The sequence below is a fragment of the Taudactylus pleione genome, unplaced genomic scaffold (assembly GCF_031769625.1).
Source record: "Taudactylus pleione unplaced genomic scaffold, aTauple2 ptg000202l, whole genome shotgun sequence".
Lineage (NCBI taxonomy): Eukaryota > Metazoa > Chordata > Amphibia > Anura > Myobatrachidae > Taudactylus > Taudactylus pleione.
Genome location: NW_028284604.1, coordinates 8,562,302 through 8,579,316, shown reverse-complemented (window position 1 = coordinate 8,579,316; position 17,015 = coordinate 8,562,302). Strand labels below are relative to the sequence as shown.

The 17,015-nt window shown below is 41.9% G+C and overlaps 1 protein-coding gene across 2 annotated transcripts in view; it reads right to left on the bottom strand.

Annotated features, from left to right (window-relative positions):
- Positions 1-17,015, bottom strand: part of YTHDC2 (YTH N6-methyladenosine RNA binding protein C2) — a 136,725-nt gene that overhangs the window by 58,841 nt on the left and 60,869 nt on the right. For both annotated transcript variants that reach the window (XM_088477690.1, XM_088477691.1), the window contains exons 10-18: positions 15,668-15,816; positions 14,142-14,277; positions 11,615-11,741; positions 11,109-11,174; positions 10,389-10,567; positions 8,777-8,873; positions 8,063-8,150; positions 7,902-7,982; positions 1,861-1,943 (exon numbers count right to left, since the gene is read on the bottom strand). In XM_088477690.1, the coding sequence (XP_088333816.1) occupies positions 1,861-1,943; positions 7,902-7,982; positions 8,063-8,150; positions 8,777-8,873; positions 10,389-10,567; positions 11,109-11,174; positions 11,615-11,741; positions 14,142-14,277; positions 15,668-15,816 (1,006 nt within the window). The remainder of the gene's footprint in view (positions 1-1,860; positions 1,944-7,901; positions 7,983-8,062; positions 8,151-8,776; positions 8,874-10,388; positions 10,568-11,108; positions 11,175-11,614; positions 11,742-14,141; positions 14,278-15,667; positions 15,817-17,015) is intronic.

The following is a 17,015-nucleotide window of genomic DNA, read 5'->3' as shown; positions in this document are numbered from 1 at the left end:
GTGCAATGTGATGCGTCTATGACGCACCAGCACACTGTGCTGATAAATCTGATATGCGACACTTTTATATCTGTGTACATCCGAGTCTCTAAGTCTGTATACAAAGTGCTATAATGTAGCGGCCGCAGCTTTTTTCATCTCAAGTTCTGTTGTGTTTCATATACAGACTCAGCCGCACACAGATATACAAGTGTCACATATCACATTAATCCGCACAGTCTGCTGGTACATCTTAGTTGCATCGCGGTGTGACTTAAGGTGCCCATCCACTAGACGAGCTGAAAACGACTGCACATTTACGACATTGTAATCGTGCAGTCGTTTGTCAGTCTGTGATGAGCCTGCACTGAACGCGCAGTCTCATCAATCATCAGCGCAGGCTCATCAATCATCTGCAAACATGCTGAACCTGACGATATCGTCAGATTGTCCAGCATGTTTGCACGATGATAGATGTCTAAACGACCTGCGGGCACACGCATCGCTGGTCGTTTAAGACATTTTTACAAATGATTTGCAAGTGATATATGAACGATTGAACGATAACGATATAGTTATCGTTCAATCGCTCACATAAATCGTCTAGTGGATGGGCACCTTTAGAAGCATCTTCGGCAAAAAAAAAAGACACCTGACACCAGCAGAGTAGAATGGGACCTGGCGACTCACTCACGCCAAGCAAGTCACGCTGTATGAGTATTGAGACTAGATGTAGAGGACACATCTTTAGTTTTGATGTTTTAACCCTATAATGGCTAGTCGGATTTTATAGGTTTATAACCTTGCCGATTCCAGCATTTCTGCTGCGTATGGAATAAAAGAGATTATTTTTTTATTGGGTCACTTTAAATAAAGGTGGTGTACCGCTGAACATGTCACACACATATCTGCCTATTACAGTAGGCTGAACATCACTTATTTTCTTGTGCACCTCTATGGAGTACGAGTTAAAACTAGCGATATTGTTCGCACTGATGACACATTGCGGCCAAGCTGCTAATTGAATTGTCCCCTTTTATAATTGTGGAGGCTTTTTTTGATAACATTTTTAAATAAATTGTCTTATTATTTATACACTATTGCAGAGACAAAATTAGACTAGTAAATAAGTAGTTATCAGGATTTGCATGTCAATCTTTTGCAAACCCCCCAAAAAAGAGATGTTCAACTTTTTGTTCCACTTATTTTGATACCATGTTGTTGTTTATTAAATCATTGTAAGGGTTTAGAAGTGAAAAAGTTTTTTTCTTATTTTTAGCTTAGTATATATCCCAGTAGCTAGTAGACCGTGAGTGACACAACAAATATACAGGTGTGCTCTGCTATCGCGCCACGCATGGCCACGAGCAGATACGCGCACTGCGATCGCCCACGCACCTCCATAGGGTTGAACGGTGCAATGGCAGTGCACGCCTAGTGTACCGTGGCATATGCTGCTGCGGCTAATCGCATGGCTCAATGCGTGCGCACGTTTGTAGCGGGATCGCCAAAGATGTAGCAGGACACATCTGTATATATTTTTTGCAGCAACTTGGTAACAGTTGCGGGGTGTCTGTAAAGTATACAACCACAAGTACTGTGTGAAATGTTCAAATAATACTCTGGTGTCACAATTACTTTGATGTGACTATAAAGATGATGAATTACTTTTAACCAGTGATAACGTGATTTAGAGAATGATTTTCCTATGTTTTGTACGACATTGTGCTCATGCAGCCAATGAAAGGGAGGAGCCGTTCTGCCCTTTATCTGTGTGTACCCAATCAGGTATTTATTTATCTTACCACATATACATGGCTCAGTACATTCACTACACAGATTCTGAACTGTAGCACAAAGACAGTGAGAAAAAGACATTACCTTCCTTTCCTTTGAATTGCACTGGCTTTAGAAATCCAAACCATTTTAAGCATAGTGACATGGTTCAGAGCATCAAAGGATTTCTACAAAAGAAAGTAAAAGCATGGGTCTGCAACACCTGGATTTCCCATATGGCTTTATTTTGTAATAAAGAAATAATAAAAACCGTAGGCAGATGTGTGCTTGCTGTACATGTAACAATCAGTGTTACAAAAGCTACAAACTTCAATGTTTTTCTTATTTGGTTTATGGACTTGGATTGACACCTTTGTAGGTTGTCTGGTTCTTGACTAGAGCCTGCACTGCAGTTATGTCTCATTGGGAGAACTTTCCAAAGGGTTACACCATAAACTACTCGGTTTATATACAACACTATTTTGTGCACAGTGCAAAACTGACCTAAAAATGTATATTCTAAATGTGGCATTTAACTCAACAAAAAAAATAAACAAATATGTGGACCTGAGTGGTAAAGGCCTTAATCAGGGGGTAACAAATATTAAATTATACAGAAGTTTGATACTATAAAGCCACTTTAGCATTTTAGACTCTACTAACAGTGTTTAAAGTTTGTTATAAATATCCTCCCACTTACAGGAATGTATTCATTTTACTGCTACATTTATTCCTGGAGGACTCAGTGTTCGTTTTTCAGGATGGCAACACATTTCTGTATTATAACCCTTACCCTAACCCTCCCCCTATCCCTAACCCACCCTTCCCGCAGCATAACCCTAACCCTCCCCCCTCTAGTGCCTAATCCTAATCCTCCCCCTCCCCCTAACCCTAACCCTCTCAATAGTAATACCGCCGAATGTGTCAGGATTCTGACAGTCGGGATGCCACTGTCGGTAATATGACCGGATGCCAACTACATCCCAAAACTTTCATGTGAGATTCTATGATTAGAATTTAGTGCTAATTGCCTAATTGCGTCTTATATAAGAATGCCTTTACATGAGTATTCTATTATATACATACTGACAAAATTTAAATCAAGTAATTTGAGCAAAATAAATATTCTGAGAAGGATTAATGAGGTATTATAGAAATAAAAATTGGACTTAATACTTATTGTTACATCCATTTCTTTAATTTTAGTGGGGTAAACTGCAACCATGGAGTACAGAGGCTGAGACCTGGGACCTGGCACTTCAAATGATATGTAATCTGTTAACTCGGTGGTTCCCAAACTGGGTGTCGTGGCACCCTGGGGTGCCTCAGGGCACTTGAAGGGGCACTGGGTTGGAGGTCCAGTACAAATAACATTATTTTTAGTCAGTGTGATAGGCAAAACCAGTGCTGGCTGCTGCCAATCAAAAAATATGTGGACCAAAAAAAGTGGAGCCCTGTCATCCACCACATAACTGAACCTAAGGGTGACATATTAGCACAATTTACTTCATTTAAGTTTTGCTATATTTCTCAATAAGAAACTTTAGCCCCAGGGGTGTAGTGGAAAAAATGCTGATACTCTAGGGCGCCGTGATTCTAAAAAGTTTGGGAACCACTGTTTTAACTCTTCTCCCTCTGTAGCGTAACTTGTGGGGACATAAGAGTCCCCAAACAGAATCAGAGAATTTTTTTTTTATTTTTTTTTAAGTACAAAAAAGGAGATGCTTACCTGTTAAATCCTTTTCTTCGATTCCAGGCTTTACGCTGGGTATAGGTTGGAGGGTTGGAGTCTGGGCATCACACAGTTAAACTTGTTGAGCACAGCACAGACTCCCCCTCCCCCAGCCACAGGCACCTCAGTTTAGTTAACAAGCCTAAAGCCAGGGACTATCCCGAAGCAGAGGTAGAGCCCAACACAGGGCCCTGTAAACCAATCAGAGTTCAAGAATGTTGATTGGCAATCGGATCTACAGCTGACAGGACACTGCCCCCCACCCCTGAAGACTTGCGTCGGTGGTAAGGAGGATCCAGTCCTGAACCCAACAGTCACCACAAGAGGGAGTGGCGTACCTCCAGAGAGAAAGCAATCGTCTGAGAACTGAGACGTAGATGGGATTTGTCCCACCGGGCTAGAGTCTCCAATTTCAGAGGCCGGGAATGAAACTGGGCCCAGGATCTGCATGCAAGAGTGAATTGACACCCGGTGGTGATACAGAAACAAGTGAATCTTGGACTGTAAGTCCCAAACCATGTCTGCCGGGAGGAACACCCACTGAGCCCTGGAGTCCAGTAAGGCCCCAAATGCACCACTTCCTGAGAGAGAGTGAGAAAGGATTTCTTCCAATTGTAGACCCATCCATGAGCCTGGAGAAGATCCACTGTGATCTGGACGTGCTCCCTGAGAATCTCCGGGGACTGGGTCAGGAGAAGCAAGTCGTCCAGATAGGAAAAAATGTGGATTCCCTTGCTCGGAAGATGAGCCGCCATGATCTTCGTGAAGACCTGAGGAGCCATGGAAAGCCCAAAAGTAGGGAGCCACCTTACCTTGTCCAACCTACACTGGCTGCTGCTCCCTGCTGTGTCCGGAGCAGCAGCCGTGGCCACTGACCTATTCGCCAGCGCCGCCTATCGCTGCTTACTTACAAGAAGTTGTAAAAATAAAATAAACAAGTATACCAGTGAAGATGCAGCAGAGCTTCTACAGTGTGCCCTCTGTAGGCGCTAACACTAAAATTAGGTGCCTGTGGCTGGGGGGGAAGGGGGATATTAGGGGAGGGGACGTCTGTGCTGTGCTCAACATGTTTAACTGTGTGATGACCAGACTCCAAACCTATGCCCAGCGTAAAGTCTGTATCCCCTATAGAGGAAGAAGAAAAATCCCATCTTCTCGTTCATCCATTTGGGGGACACTGCAACCAAGTGTACATCCCCAAAGTTGTCCCAACGGGAGGTTGCTTTCAGAAGTAACAGTATAATTGAATGCAACCATATAGACCCTGTTAAACCCATAGCTCCATACCTTGCCCCCTAATGTAAACATGACAAATGACAGAAGCAGTCCACCAACAAATCGTTTGCTCTGACATAGAACAATCTCTCTGTGGGCATAATAAAAGACCAAAGGATCACCAGCCTTCTGAAACTCAAGAGTCCATGACATAAATTTTTAGAACGCTATTCACAACAGGATCCTAATATCCTAATATAAGTGGAATTTTGACAACTCCGTGGATACCAGTGCTGGTTTCATCCTATAACAGGGTCACTCCACTTGATAAAGACGCCAGTGAGCATTGAAACGCGTTGTGATTGACAGTGAATTTACATTCCGTACCTACAAAGCCTATTTCACACCATTTAAATAGAGCACCCGGGTTCTATACCATCTGTAAAGCTCATGGATTAGGCTTGTTACTATCTGGTACAGATGTATTATTGCTTATATATATATTAGACATTAAAAAGTGATTTTTATCTACATCCTGAGTTTTTCTTCACTTTCATATATGTGACCAATGGGAAGTTGCGGAAAAAATATACGGAGAAAAGAAACCTTTATGAGTCTGCAACATGTCTTACTGATGTAAGCTTATAGTAAGCATTACTTTATGCATCTTCTACTACGTGCACTAAAGGTGTATTCTACTACTGAGCACATCCTTGGGAATCAGTGGACTCATTCTTCAGTATCTGTGTACATCTAAACAGCTATGTAACCCATTTTTTTGTATTTTGTTTCTCATATCATGAAAATCCACGTTGGAGTTATGAGAAAATAAGACAGCTTCGTTGGAATATTACAGCTGCATATTTGGGATCTGTGTCTCCCTTTGGATTTTGACCTCTCAGCGCTGTTTACGGTTTTCTCTCTTGTATCTAGGCGTGCCTGCCCTTTTGAACGTCGTTGCATGGGCGCGCATAAATTAGCCACTGCAACAGCATTCACAGCGTGCGTGCGACGAGGTTCGCAATTTCTGAGTAAGGTCAGACCTGTTGTAATTGTGCGTGAGGGCCGAAGTTACTCGATGTTCCCGATGTATACATAGGATTGAAAGGTATTACGGATGTTCGAAAGCTGTAGTGGGCGTCTCTTTGCTGGCTTTGGGCGTCTCAATAATAGCTTTGCGATTGCAGTCATTAGCATATTTTCGATCACAATAGCATTCATTAATGAATCAGGCCCTATGTTCACTCCAGCACACCGACATCAGCATCGTTCCGTCAGCCGTGCATGCACAGCCGATGGAGCGACCCAGCTGCCAATGGCAGGAAGGTGAATGGTGCAGGTGAACAATATATCGGAGGGTAATTTACCGGATCGTGCAGTGTGTACCGATAAATCATGCTAACTTAACTGTATAATTAGTTCTGTAAAACCATAAGTAGTAGAGTCAACTGAGAGAAGTAGCTAGAAACATATGTCCTTGTCCCAGGAATATAAAGTTCTTCCAGACTCCAAATATATGTCACTGAAACCAGTTATTTGATCACATTATGAAACAGTGAGGCCTACCAGTATTTATAGGATGTCCGTTTACAATGATCTTCTGGGCACTACATTATTGCCACCACTACCCTGCAACGTCACCACCGAATCCGCCCACTTTACATTGGTGCTTATCCCAATGCCTCTGAACAGCCAAGGCAGCCACAACTTAACTACCCCCCACCATAAAAGCGGCCTACTGCCTAGCATGAAATCCACCACTGCCGATGCTGCCAGTATAACCTGGAACCTTTCCCATTTCACCTTTTACGAAACCAGGAACTCTACTGCATGGAATTGAACCTGGAGCACAGTTGTCTGCATAAGAATCAACACTGCCAGCATCACTGGAACATTATGTTCTTCATTGTACAATCTTGGAGTACTGGCTAGGACTCCTGACCAAACCCCACACTGATCTCAATTGGCCCCAACTACAGACCTAGATACTGCTCTACTCTATCTTAGGAAATCTCACCGAGAAAGTGGTGCTGTGGAAGACTGGGGGATAGTACCTTCCTCTGGAGCCCAGCATAAAGAAAGAAGCAGATGCCATCAGTTGCCATCTGACCTGCATCTGCACTCCTCTCCAGCCAGGAGATCTCAGCCTTCTGCAGCTCCTTTGGCATACAGCAACCAATCAGTGTAGTGGTTACCGTCACTACAGGCAGCTGACTTGTCTGCCCCCCTCTGAGGTAATCCCACACTGGGAGCAGATGGTTAATTGTATGGTTGTAATATAAAGGGGAGGCATTAACATTTTGCAGGTAATTTAAAGTTCCCAATAACAGGTCTCATCCACTATACAGTACATTTGAAGCGTCCCCCAATTATATAATTTAAAATTTAATATATAATCAATGCTATATTAATAATAATAATATTATTATTAATATAGCATATAATATATTATTATAATCAATGCTATATTAATAATAAGTCAGATAACGCAACATAAATACATTAACTGCATGTATGGTGATAAGTTCCAAGTATACAAAATAACCGGAATCGGTATGAAAAGCCGGCTGTCAGGACGCCTCTTGTCAAAATACCGACAGCGGCATCCCGCTGGTTGGTGTCCCGACGGGTTGGGTAAGTATACTTACCCTCCCCCTTCTCCCCCTAACCCTCCCTTCTTGTAGCCTAACCCTCCCCGTTAGTGCCTAAACCAAAGTCTCCTCCTTTCGTGTCTAAACCTAACCCTCCCCCCTTAATGCCTAACCCTAACCCCCCCTCCCTGTGAAGCCCAGCCATACCCCTCCCCCCCCCAGGGGTGCCCAACCCTAACCTCCCCCCCAAAAAAATAACGCTAACCCGCTATGCCATCTAAACCTAACCCTCCCCCCCCTGCGGCTAACACCTAGGGCGCCCCACACTTGCCTCATTCGGGCTTCTGTGTTCCAGCGTCAGAATTAAGATAGGCATCTGTATTTTGACGCTTATCTTAAGTCCTGTGTCGGACTTTCAGCGTCGGGATTGAGAACGGCAGCATCGCAGCCGCCAGTCTCATAACTACGGTACATCCCAAAATAACCTATCGGTATAACAGTGTTTGTTACGTTTAAACACATACCTTTAACACAATTTACCTGCAAAATATAACCTATTTGTATGCATCTATAGCAACAGATACAGTATATTCCCATGCAAAGCTTACCTCCTTCACTTTGCCAGAGTCAATCACAAACACAACATCATTTACGGTGATACTGGTTTCTGCGATGTTTGTGGAAAGTATCTGCAAAACAAACCAATGTAATCACTGGTTCATCTCTCCTGCCTAAAACCCAAATATAGTTTATAAGATTCTTCACTTACAATTTTTCGAATCCCAGCTGGAGGAGTCTTCAGAACCTTCTTCTGGTCTGCTGTCTGCATGTTTGAGTGCAGCATGAATACCTGATACCTTTCAGAGATCAATAAGGAGGAAGCAGTTACATACAGCAATATGAATGATATTTAGCCATACCCTTTATGGACACCTGCACTGATACCAAGAGCTGCGAGTGACAGGGGGCATAAAATGGTTCTTATACTAGGGAAATATCTAATATTCAAAAATGGATAACAAAATATGTAGAACAAGGATGGATTGTTTTCCACAGGTGCAGAACTGTACTCCTAAAGCAGTAATTTTGTACATATAAATTAGGGATGTGCAGGCTCGGATAGGTTCGAGTTTGTACGTGGAGTTCGGATTTTTCCCTCCAAAAAAACGGAACTCAGAAAGAGTCAAAACGTCATCTTGCATGGACGAACATCATCATTCCTGGACAAAAGTCAAGGAATGATGATGTTCGTCCGTGCAAGATGACGTTTTGCCTCTTTCTGAGTTCCGTTTTTTTGGAGGGAAAAATCCGAACTCCACGTGCAAACTCGAACCTATCCGAGCCTGCACATCCCTAATATAAATATGTAAGGGCAGGAAGGACTCTACTATACTTTTCTTTCCCAAATCTTCATATATCATATAAAGAATAGAAAAGAATTAAAGAAGAGCATATAAAAACTATACTTGAAAATGTTATTCACCTCTGTGCTTTATCTGCAAACCTCTTGTCATCAAACAAGATGCGATCTCTTAATCCAACAATTTCATCGTACCCGGGGAGAAATATCAGTACGGCCCCTTAGGAAGCAAACAAATAATAGAAAGCTGAATACAGCCTGACATTCCCTTATATACATGTGTAACCTCAAATTAATAAATGTTCAAATGAACATCACAGATGGTGCAGTGTTCTCTGCAGTAAACAGTGCACCACAACTAAGCTTTAAATGAATTGCAAAAATCATTGTCACTGTGTGATTCATAAATGCTACTCAATCTATCCAAAATGCACATTACAAATATCATATACAGTTTCATTATCAATTGTAAAGAGATATAACAATATCATTGCTGTTTTTTCAGCATAACACTGGATGGGAGAACGGGATGCCGGCGTTCAAAATCCTGACGCTGGCATCCCAACAGGTTTAGGATACCGACACTTGTCGGTTGGTATACTAACTCTCCCCCCTCTCCCTACCCTAACCCTCCCCGATGCCTAAATCTCACCTCCCCATCCCACACCCTAAACCTAACTCTAACCCCGCTACTTACCTTTGCGATTCTGGCAGCAGGGATACCAACGCCGGGATTCTGACAGGTGTCAGGATGCCGGCGTCAACATTCTGACCACCGAAATCCCATCTGCCGGGATATTGAGCATATCCCAAATACACATGTTTTCCATTCCAATACTTGTGTCTTATACGCGAATTATAAATTGTACAGTAATGGCTGTTTTTGCACACTAATATTGATAAAGGTAGGCAGCATGGTGGTGAAGTGGTTAGCTTGCTGACTCACAGCACTGAGATCTTGGGTTCGATTCCCACCAAGATCCTATTGGTGTTGAGTTTGTATGTCTCTCCCATATTTATGTGGGTTTTCTCTGGGTGCTGTGGTTTCCTCCCATACTCCAAAATAAAACTGGTAGGTTAATTGGTTTCTAAGAAAAAAATTAACCCTGGACATGTATATGTGTGTTTGTACATGTGACAGGGAATATAGTAGTAGATATATTATAGCGGCATAGGTTGTGCAGCTATACCGAGATAAAGCAGGAAGCACTAACAATGAAATGTAAGAACATCTCATCTGCTGGAGTGGGGGAGTAAAAACTCCCCCCTCCAGTGATCCCTGGCTGAGCTCACAGCCTAGTGCTGATGCGCTGTGTCTCACTCCCGACCGCCTCCACTGGGCATGCGTGGGATCTGGCAAGCACAGCGAGATCCCGCGTGCAGCCCCGGAGCCGGCAGCTGCTGCAGCAGGGACAGTACTGTTACTGCTATGGTTATAGTGCAACTGACCGTTCATAAATTTCCCTCCATATCAGCGCTGCTAATTTGTAGATAGCAGCGCCTCTAATAACTTATTACTTAATTACCACCCAAACCTTCAGTAATACATGGGGGAGAAGCGGTATCGATACACTTCTTCCCCATATTGACACTTAACACATCTACCCCATAGATTGTAAATCTCCACTGGGGCAGGGGCTAAGGTGAATTACTATATATTCTCTGTAAAGCGTATATATATATGTGAGCCATATAAATAACTGTTAATAAATAATAAATGTAAAGCAGACAGTACCTGGTTCATTACTTTGGCATATGTTATAAAGTATGTGCATTATCAGATCAAGGTCCACTTTTTCGTCATCAAAACTGTGATGGTAAGCTTTAAGGAGTTCCTGCTCCTCCGCACTCAGGTTACTGCTGTCATCCTGCACCAGGGAACTTTCATCCAGGCTACCAGGCTCTAGGGAGGCACTGCAGCAACACCACAAAGCAACAACAGACCAAGAGAATGAGTCAATTCTATAGCCCAGAAAAATGTTACTTGCCAGGTGGTGCTTAGTCTAAGCCTCATAGATAGAAAACATTTGAAGGACAGAAACGACAAACACTCAATCTAAGAATCACAGGATGTAGACCAACTAGATATTTGTCGATGAAGAGTACTGTGACTTTACTAAATTCTGTATTTAGTTGGTAATCACTGCCAGCTCGCCGTGTGACCACACATAAGGCATTATGGGACAATAAACATACGGTGTAAGAAATATACATCAGCTAGAACAGATGTTCCCAAACTCCGCCATTACAGTACAGGTTTTAAAGATATCCATGCTTGAGTCCAGATGATTAAATCAAATTGACTGAAGTACTAATTAAGTAACCTGTGCTCAAGCATGGATATCCTTAAAACGTGGACTGTATTTGTGGAGTCTAGGAACCTTTGAACTAGAAGAAAAAAAAAAAAGTATTTCAAATGGAACTAGCATAATAAACCATGGAGAATAAATCTTACCTATAGGACTCCAACAGGTCCACTACCTCACTCTGTTCAAAGTGTTTAGCCCAGTCCAGAGCCGTCCTGCAAAAATACATTTAATCAAGAAAAAAAAATCTCAAACTGTTTTTGTATTGTTTTATAAGAAGATAACAAAACCATACAGTTCTCATTTCTACAATGATGAGCATTTTTTCCCTGCACACAAATATGACAAATTTAATCAGGTCCTGGGTGACTAATTGTCATTATTAGGAAACTGTGATTGTACATTTACAAAGAACCTTTACCTATACACATAATTTTGGATTAACTGGTTGTACTGATGTAGGGCTATAAATGTCCATTAAAAAGAAAATTATTTCATAATAACTAGGATACAAAGTTAATAGTATATGTTTGTGCTACAACTGCAATAAATGTACTCAAAAGGAAAATTTAGACCACATATTGTGTGATAAATACTGTAAGTGAAATACAAAACTTTTTTTTCTTTGTAAATGAACAGAGCATAGGACAATTACCATCCATTTGATGCTTTGGCGTGGACGTTGGCTCCCATGCTAATAAGTTGTTCTACTTGACTTAAAAAGCCCCGTCCAGCTGCCACCATTAAAGGAGATGCACTTGTTTCACTGTGCCTGTAGTCAACTAGGTAAAAATAGATTCTGAACAATTAAAAGGAAATATACAATATTGTATAAAAACAAATAGACCATATTATTTGAAGTAACCACAGTTTCAGTAGTTTACAAAATACAATCTACTGCCAGATAAAACTGCAAGTCAACATTTATGATGCTGTAATGTTATCACAAAGATGTATAGAAATCTAATACTATAAAACACAATGATGCAACAGTGTTATGCTGAAAACACAGCAATGATAAGTCTGTGAGCAAACCCAAGTCCTGACAGCAATCACTAAAGTCTGACATGTAAGTATCGATGTAAGTATGATGCAACCCATGTTCTACCCCATGTATAAGAAGCATTTATTTTCTCTCTCTCTTTGTACTTCTACAAATGTTCAGTAAAAGACACATAATATATACAAATAATTCGGAACCTAATCTATCTGAATGTATTTGTTTATTACAAATACATGTACAGGTAGTGGACAAAAAAAGGAAACACCTGGGTAAATGAGGGACGCCTAGCACATACAGAGGCACATTAAGCCAGTTTCATCAAAAACAGGAGCTCCACAGAGCAGGAGATCAGTCAGGCTGCAGTGTATAAACCAGTCATCATACAATTGGCAATGCACATTGCAAGTTCTGAGGGGCAAAGACAACACACTATGCAGGACAATAATATGGGCAAATGAGTCATCCTTCACCCTGTTCTCATCAAACAGTTAATTGCACCCAAAGGCCGTTACACAATCTGGGCAGAATTCAATTGATTCCTGCCCCCATCGCGCCTGACGGAGCTATTCAATTCTTGCTCCTGTCAAGGCACGATCAGCTGCCAGCGCTACATTTCAGCTCGCAGCCCCTGGGGGAGGAGAGCTGAAATGTGCGAAAAGTGACATGTTTGGGCGCCCAAACATCACTTTTCGCGATCGCGCCCAGCACTTTGGTCGGGTTTAGCTACTTTACGCGGCTAAACCCGACCACTTTGGGCGCAATCAGCACAAAAATCTGGAACAATTGCATAGCGGCCCGCGATCTCCTGTCACTTTAGACGGGAGATGCGGGCCGCGAAAACAATTGAATTCCGCCCAGAGAGTGCTTGTTTCCAACAGCAAAGGCTTCTGGTATTTCCGGAAGTTTGTGGGACTCATTTTTCTACCATGGCTTGGTGCAGTCATTCACTTAAACAAAAAAGCCTATGCGATTGCTGCTTACTATTACTAAGTGATCACATTCACCCCAATATTATTACCCTTGCAAGAGGGGTATCTTCCAGAATGACAAAGCCCTCATCCACAGATGGTCACAAATAACAGTGTGAGCATGACCCTGGTGCCATCCATGTCGCCGGATCATATCCCAATCAGGCAATTATTTGATACACCGTGATATCAGATTCAGTGAGTGAAATTCCTGTGGAAGACTGATCCTTCCTGCTCAATGTCACCGCACATACAGACCACACATGGGGGTCCAATGCTGTATTAAGTGACTTTATAATGGTATTTTCATGTTTTTGTGAACTGCTTGTATGAATGCCTTTTATGCATGTCTTGCCATTACTGGCAGCTACCATACTGCTCTCTCTGCTGGAATAACATAGCTAATGCGAAGTGGTACACTACTCACGTGGCTTTTACCAAAGGAATACATTGAACAAACAGCCGTCAGACATGGAAAAACCTTATTTTAAGCCGCAAAACCTTTATTCATATGCATGGTTAGTGAAATAGGAAAATACAGTATAATATACACATACAGCGGGAGTTTTTCCTAAATCAATTGTTGTCAATTGTCATCCTTTGGCTAATATAAACCTACAGGTAAAACACAATAAATATCCACCATTAAGGCATTTTGAGATGAGAGGTGACAGGTGAGCCATCCTGCAGCTTTCCAGTGGTTGGGAACCAATAAGTCCCAACAGGCTTTATGCTGCCAGATAGGGAGGCCAAACCCAGGGATTTTTTTCAATATCGGGATTCGGGATTGGAAAAAACTCAATCAAGGGATTGGCCTGGTTTAAAAAAAAAAAATGCCCGACCGGTCCCCACTTACTGGCGGGGCTTGAGGCGGTGGGACTTTCGGTGGCGTCTGTGTCCTGAAGAGTGGTGAGTTACGTGGGCGGACCAGCCGGCATCGGGCTGAGCAGAGTGACCTCTGTTCTCACATCACGCTGCGCAATGCCAGGCCAGCTGGGGGAAGGGTGAGCCGGGCAGCGTCTGAGCACTCCGCTTGAGGTGCTCAGCGCTGCCCAGCATTTAAAAAAAATATTTATGGCTAATGCCGGGATTGAATCCCGGCCACTTTTAGGCCAAAATCCCGGGAGTCTCATGTACAGTGCACAGATGCTGTAAAATAGGCATTATTAGACAGTATTTGAACACACTTATAAAATAAAATACACACTTACCGCTGACATTTTCTGTCAATATCAAGTGGAAGAGTTGAGCAAAAGCATCTACATCTCTACGTAGCCAAATATCAGAGAGACAAGAGTCCATTTCCTTTATCAGCCAGGGCTCCAGACAATTCACATCCTTCTCAGTCTTAATGTAAGAGATGAATTCAAAAGTCAAAACCACCAATGCAACTACATGTACATATATGTTGATAAAAATATTAATGACTCTAAAACACTAAGCAATAAAAAAAAAAATCTCCAAATAATAAATGGAAAATAGTAAGTTCTGTATCAGTGATGATAGGATGTGAGACCCCAACAGTTCAAAGTTCATGAAAACAATATCCCAAAAAACTAAAACACAGATCAGTCCACAGAGAAAGTTATGGAAGGGAATTTCAATTATGCGCGATGGTTACAATGTGCATCAGGACAACCGACATCACCAAGTTTGCCTTGTACCCCCCATAGAGTTCAGAGGACAAATGGTGATATGTGAATTCACAAATCGTGAACCAACACTGCACAGAAGTGAATCGGACCCTATGTGCCCCGCACAAAAGTGCAATCATGATTCACCAAGTAAAAAATACAATTTAAAAAAAATCAAGACAAGACCAAGATGTAGTAATAGCTGTGATGTCATTATGTTTAATGTTGGGTTTGCAGTAATTACAGATGCAATTTTATCTAGGCAAACAGTTTATCACAACACTCTCAGAGGTATTCAATATGGGAGCGATAACATCGTTTTTGCGTTAATATCGCACTTTTGACGTCATTATCGCAGGTTTGACTTTTACACCGTATTCAATTTCAAAGACTTATCGCGGTTTTGAAAAGTCTTTGATAAAAAACGGGGATAACTTTTCACCATTGAATAGGTGTCGAAAAAAAGTGCAGAATTGGGGTTTAGGGGTACAGGCTTAAAAAAAATAGCCTGCACCCCTGGGAATGACATTTAAAAAAGAACTGTGTCAAAAAAAGTTTTAAAAAAAATAGGGACACCCCAAAAAATGAATTTCAAATTTGGAGTGAAAAAAAAAAATGGGAAAAAACTGTTTAAGAATAGGGAAATAGGTTCAGGGCTATTCTGCAAGTATGCGGCAGGTGTTTTCTAGAATAGATTTATAGCGGCAGGTGCACAAATGCAGAATAACCTAAGTGCTCTTCTGCATCACTTCTTCAATGTCTGGAAAAAACACCTGCTGCGGCTATTTAAATCCCCGACTTTCAATTAAAGGCTAAAACGGGGGTACCCATAGTGTTCCCCCATGTTTTTACTACTTTAGGGGGTCTTACAATATTTTTAAGGAAAAATTTGTAACTTTACGCAAATCCAACTTCGGAGTTTCCCGTTTTCGTTAATTTTATATTGAATACGGGTATAAGCGGGAGCGCGCCCGATATTTTAACGCAGGTAAAAACTCCGATATGAAACGTTAACTTCGACAGTGAAGTTAACGTTTCATATTGAATACCCCTCTGTCTCTCTGGACACAGAACTACACCTCACATACAGTTAGATTCCATACCAACTGACTGAATACAGTGTCTCCTCCATCATCTAGCAAATCATAATCCTCAGTGATGCTGGTAACGCTCCTCTGCCTCTGAGTGTCAGCTTTGGTGCTATTCTCATTCACTGCATGCCATTCGGATAGTGTGGTCTTCTGCTTCTCCTCTGGTAACACAACAAATAGTTTATGGCTTTCAGCAGTCAGACTGTGGCATCAAAATGATACATGTTTTACTGTCATTTGTGTCTCTTTAGCCTTCAATACTATATGCTATAACAGAGTTAGAGCTTTGCAACCGTATACTCTACGGGGAAGATACAATTCTAAGCGATAGCCACAGAGCACCTGCAGAAAGGATGGGATGGTTGGCTAGAGCACTGTGCGGCCAAGTAATACTGCCAATGTTTTCTAGCACCTCAAGAGGTTTGTAGGAAAAGGAATGATGTTAGACTACCATATCCTGCCATTATGTGTGAAGCCAAACAACATGGCAGGAAATTGCTGAGAACATAATCAAATATTGTTATTATTATCATCATCATCATCATCAATATTAACAATTCATTGTATGGCGCCACCAAGTGTCTGTAGCTCTGTACAGAAAAAAAAAAATTAAAGCACAGCAAATGCGATATAAAAAGTACAAAACAAAACATACAAGGGGATAAATGAAACAGGGATAATAAAAAAGTGAATAACATTAACATAGTAGCACCCAATGACCCAGTGCCCAGGGTGGGCGCACAGAAAGGATCATAGCCATGACTGTGAGTGAGAGCGCACTGGAGAGAGGGATAGTGCAGGGAGAGTAGAGGGTGAAGGGCTGTGTTATACGCCATGCAGAGCAATATGTCTAGCATGAGTGAGCCGCCAGGTCCCGCGCTCCTCTGCTATCATTGAACGATATTGTTATCATCCATATCTTTCATAAAAATTGTCTAGTGTGTATGCGCCTTTAGTTGCAATGCAATGCAATGCGAATAGGACACACCAGGAGACTGTGCTGATTAATTTGATATGTGACATTTTTAGATCTGTAAAGAGAACTTGATGTGGAAATAAGCTACGTCCGCTGCATTGTAGCACTTCGCATGCTGACTGAGAGACTCAGATGCTCACAGATATACAAGTGTCACATATCAAAGTAATAAGCACAGTCTCCTGGTGCGTCCAAGTTACGTCGCATTAAAATGCATGCGCTAGCAGAGTCTCACAGGACCAGGCGCGCAGAGAGGGGCTGTTTGGTACAACCGCGGCAAAGATGAGTGAGGACACCTCTGTATTTCAACAATTACTGTAAAAAAACACACAGAGAGCGCACACTAGGTACTGAGGTTAAGGGGTCTATGTACTAAGCAGTGAT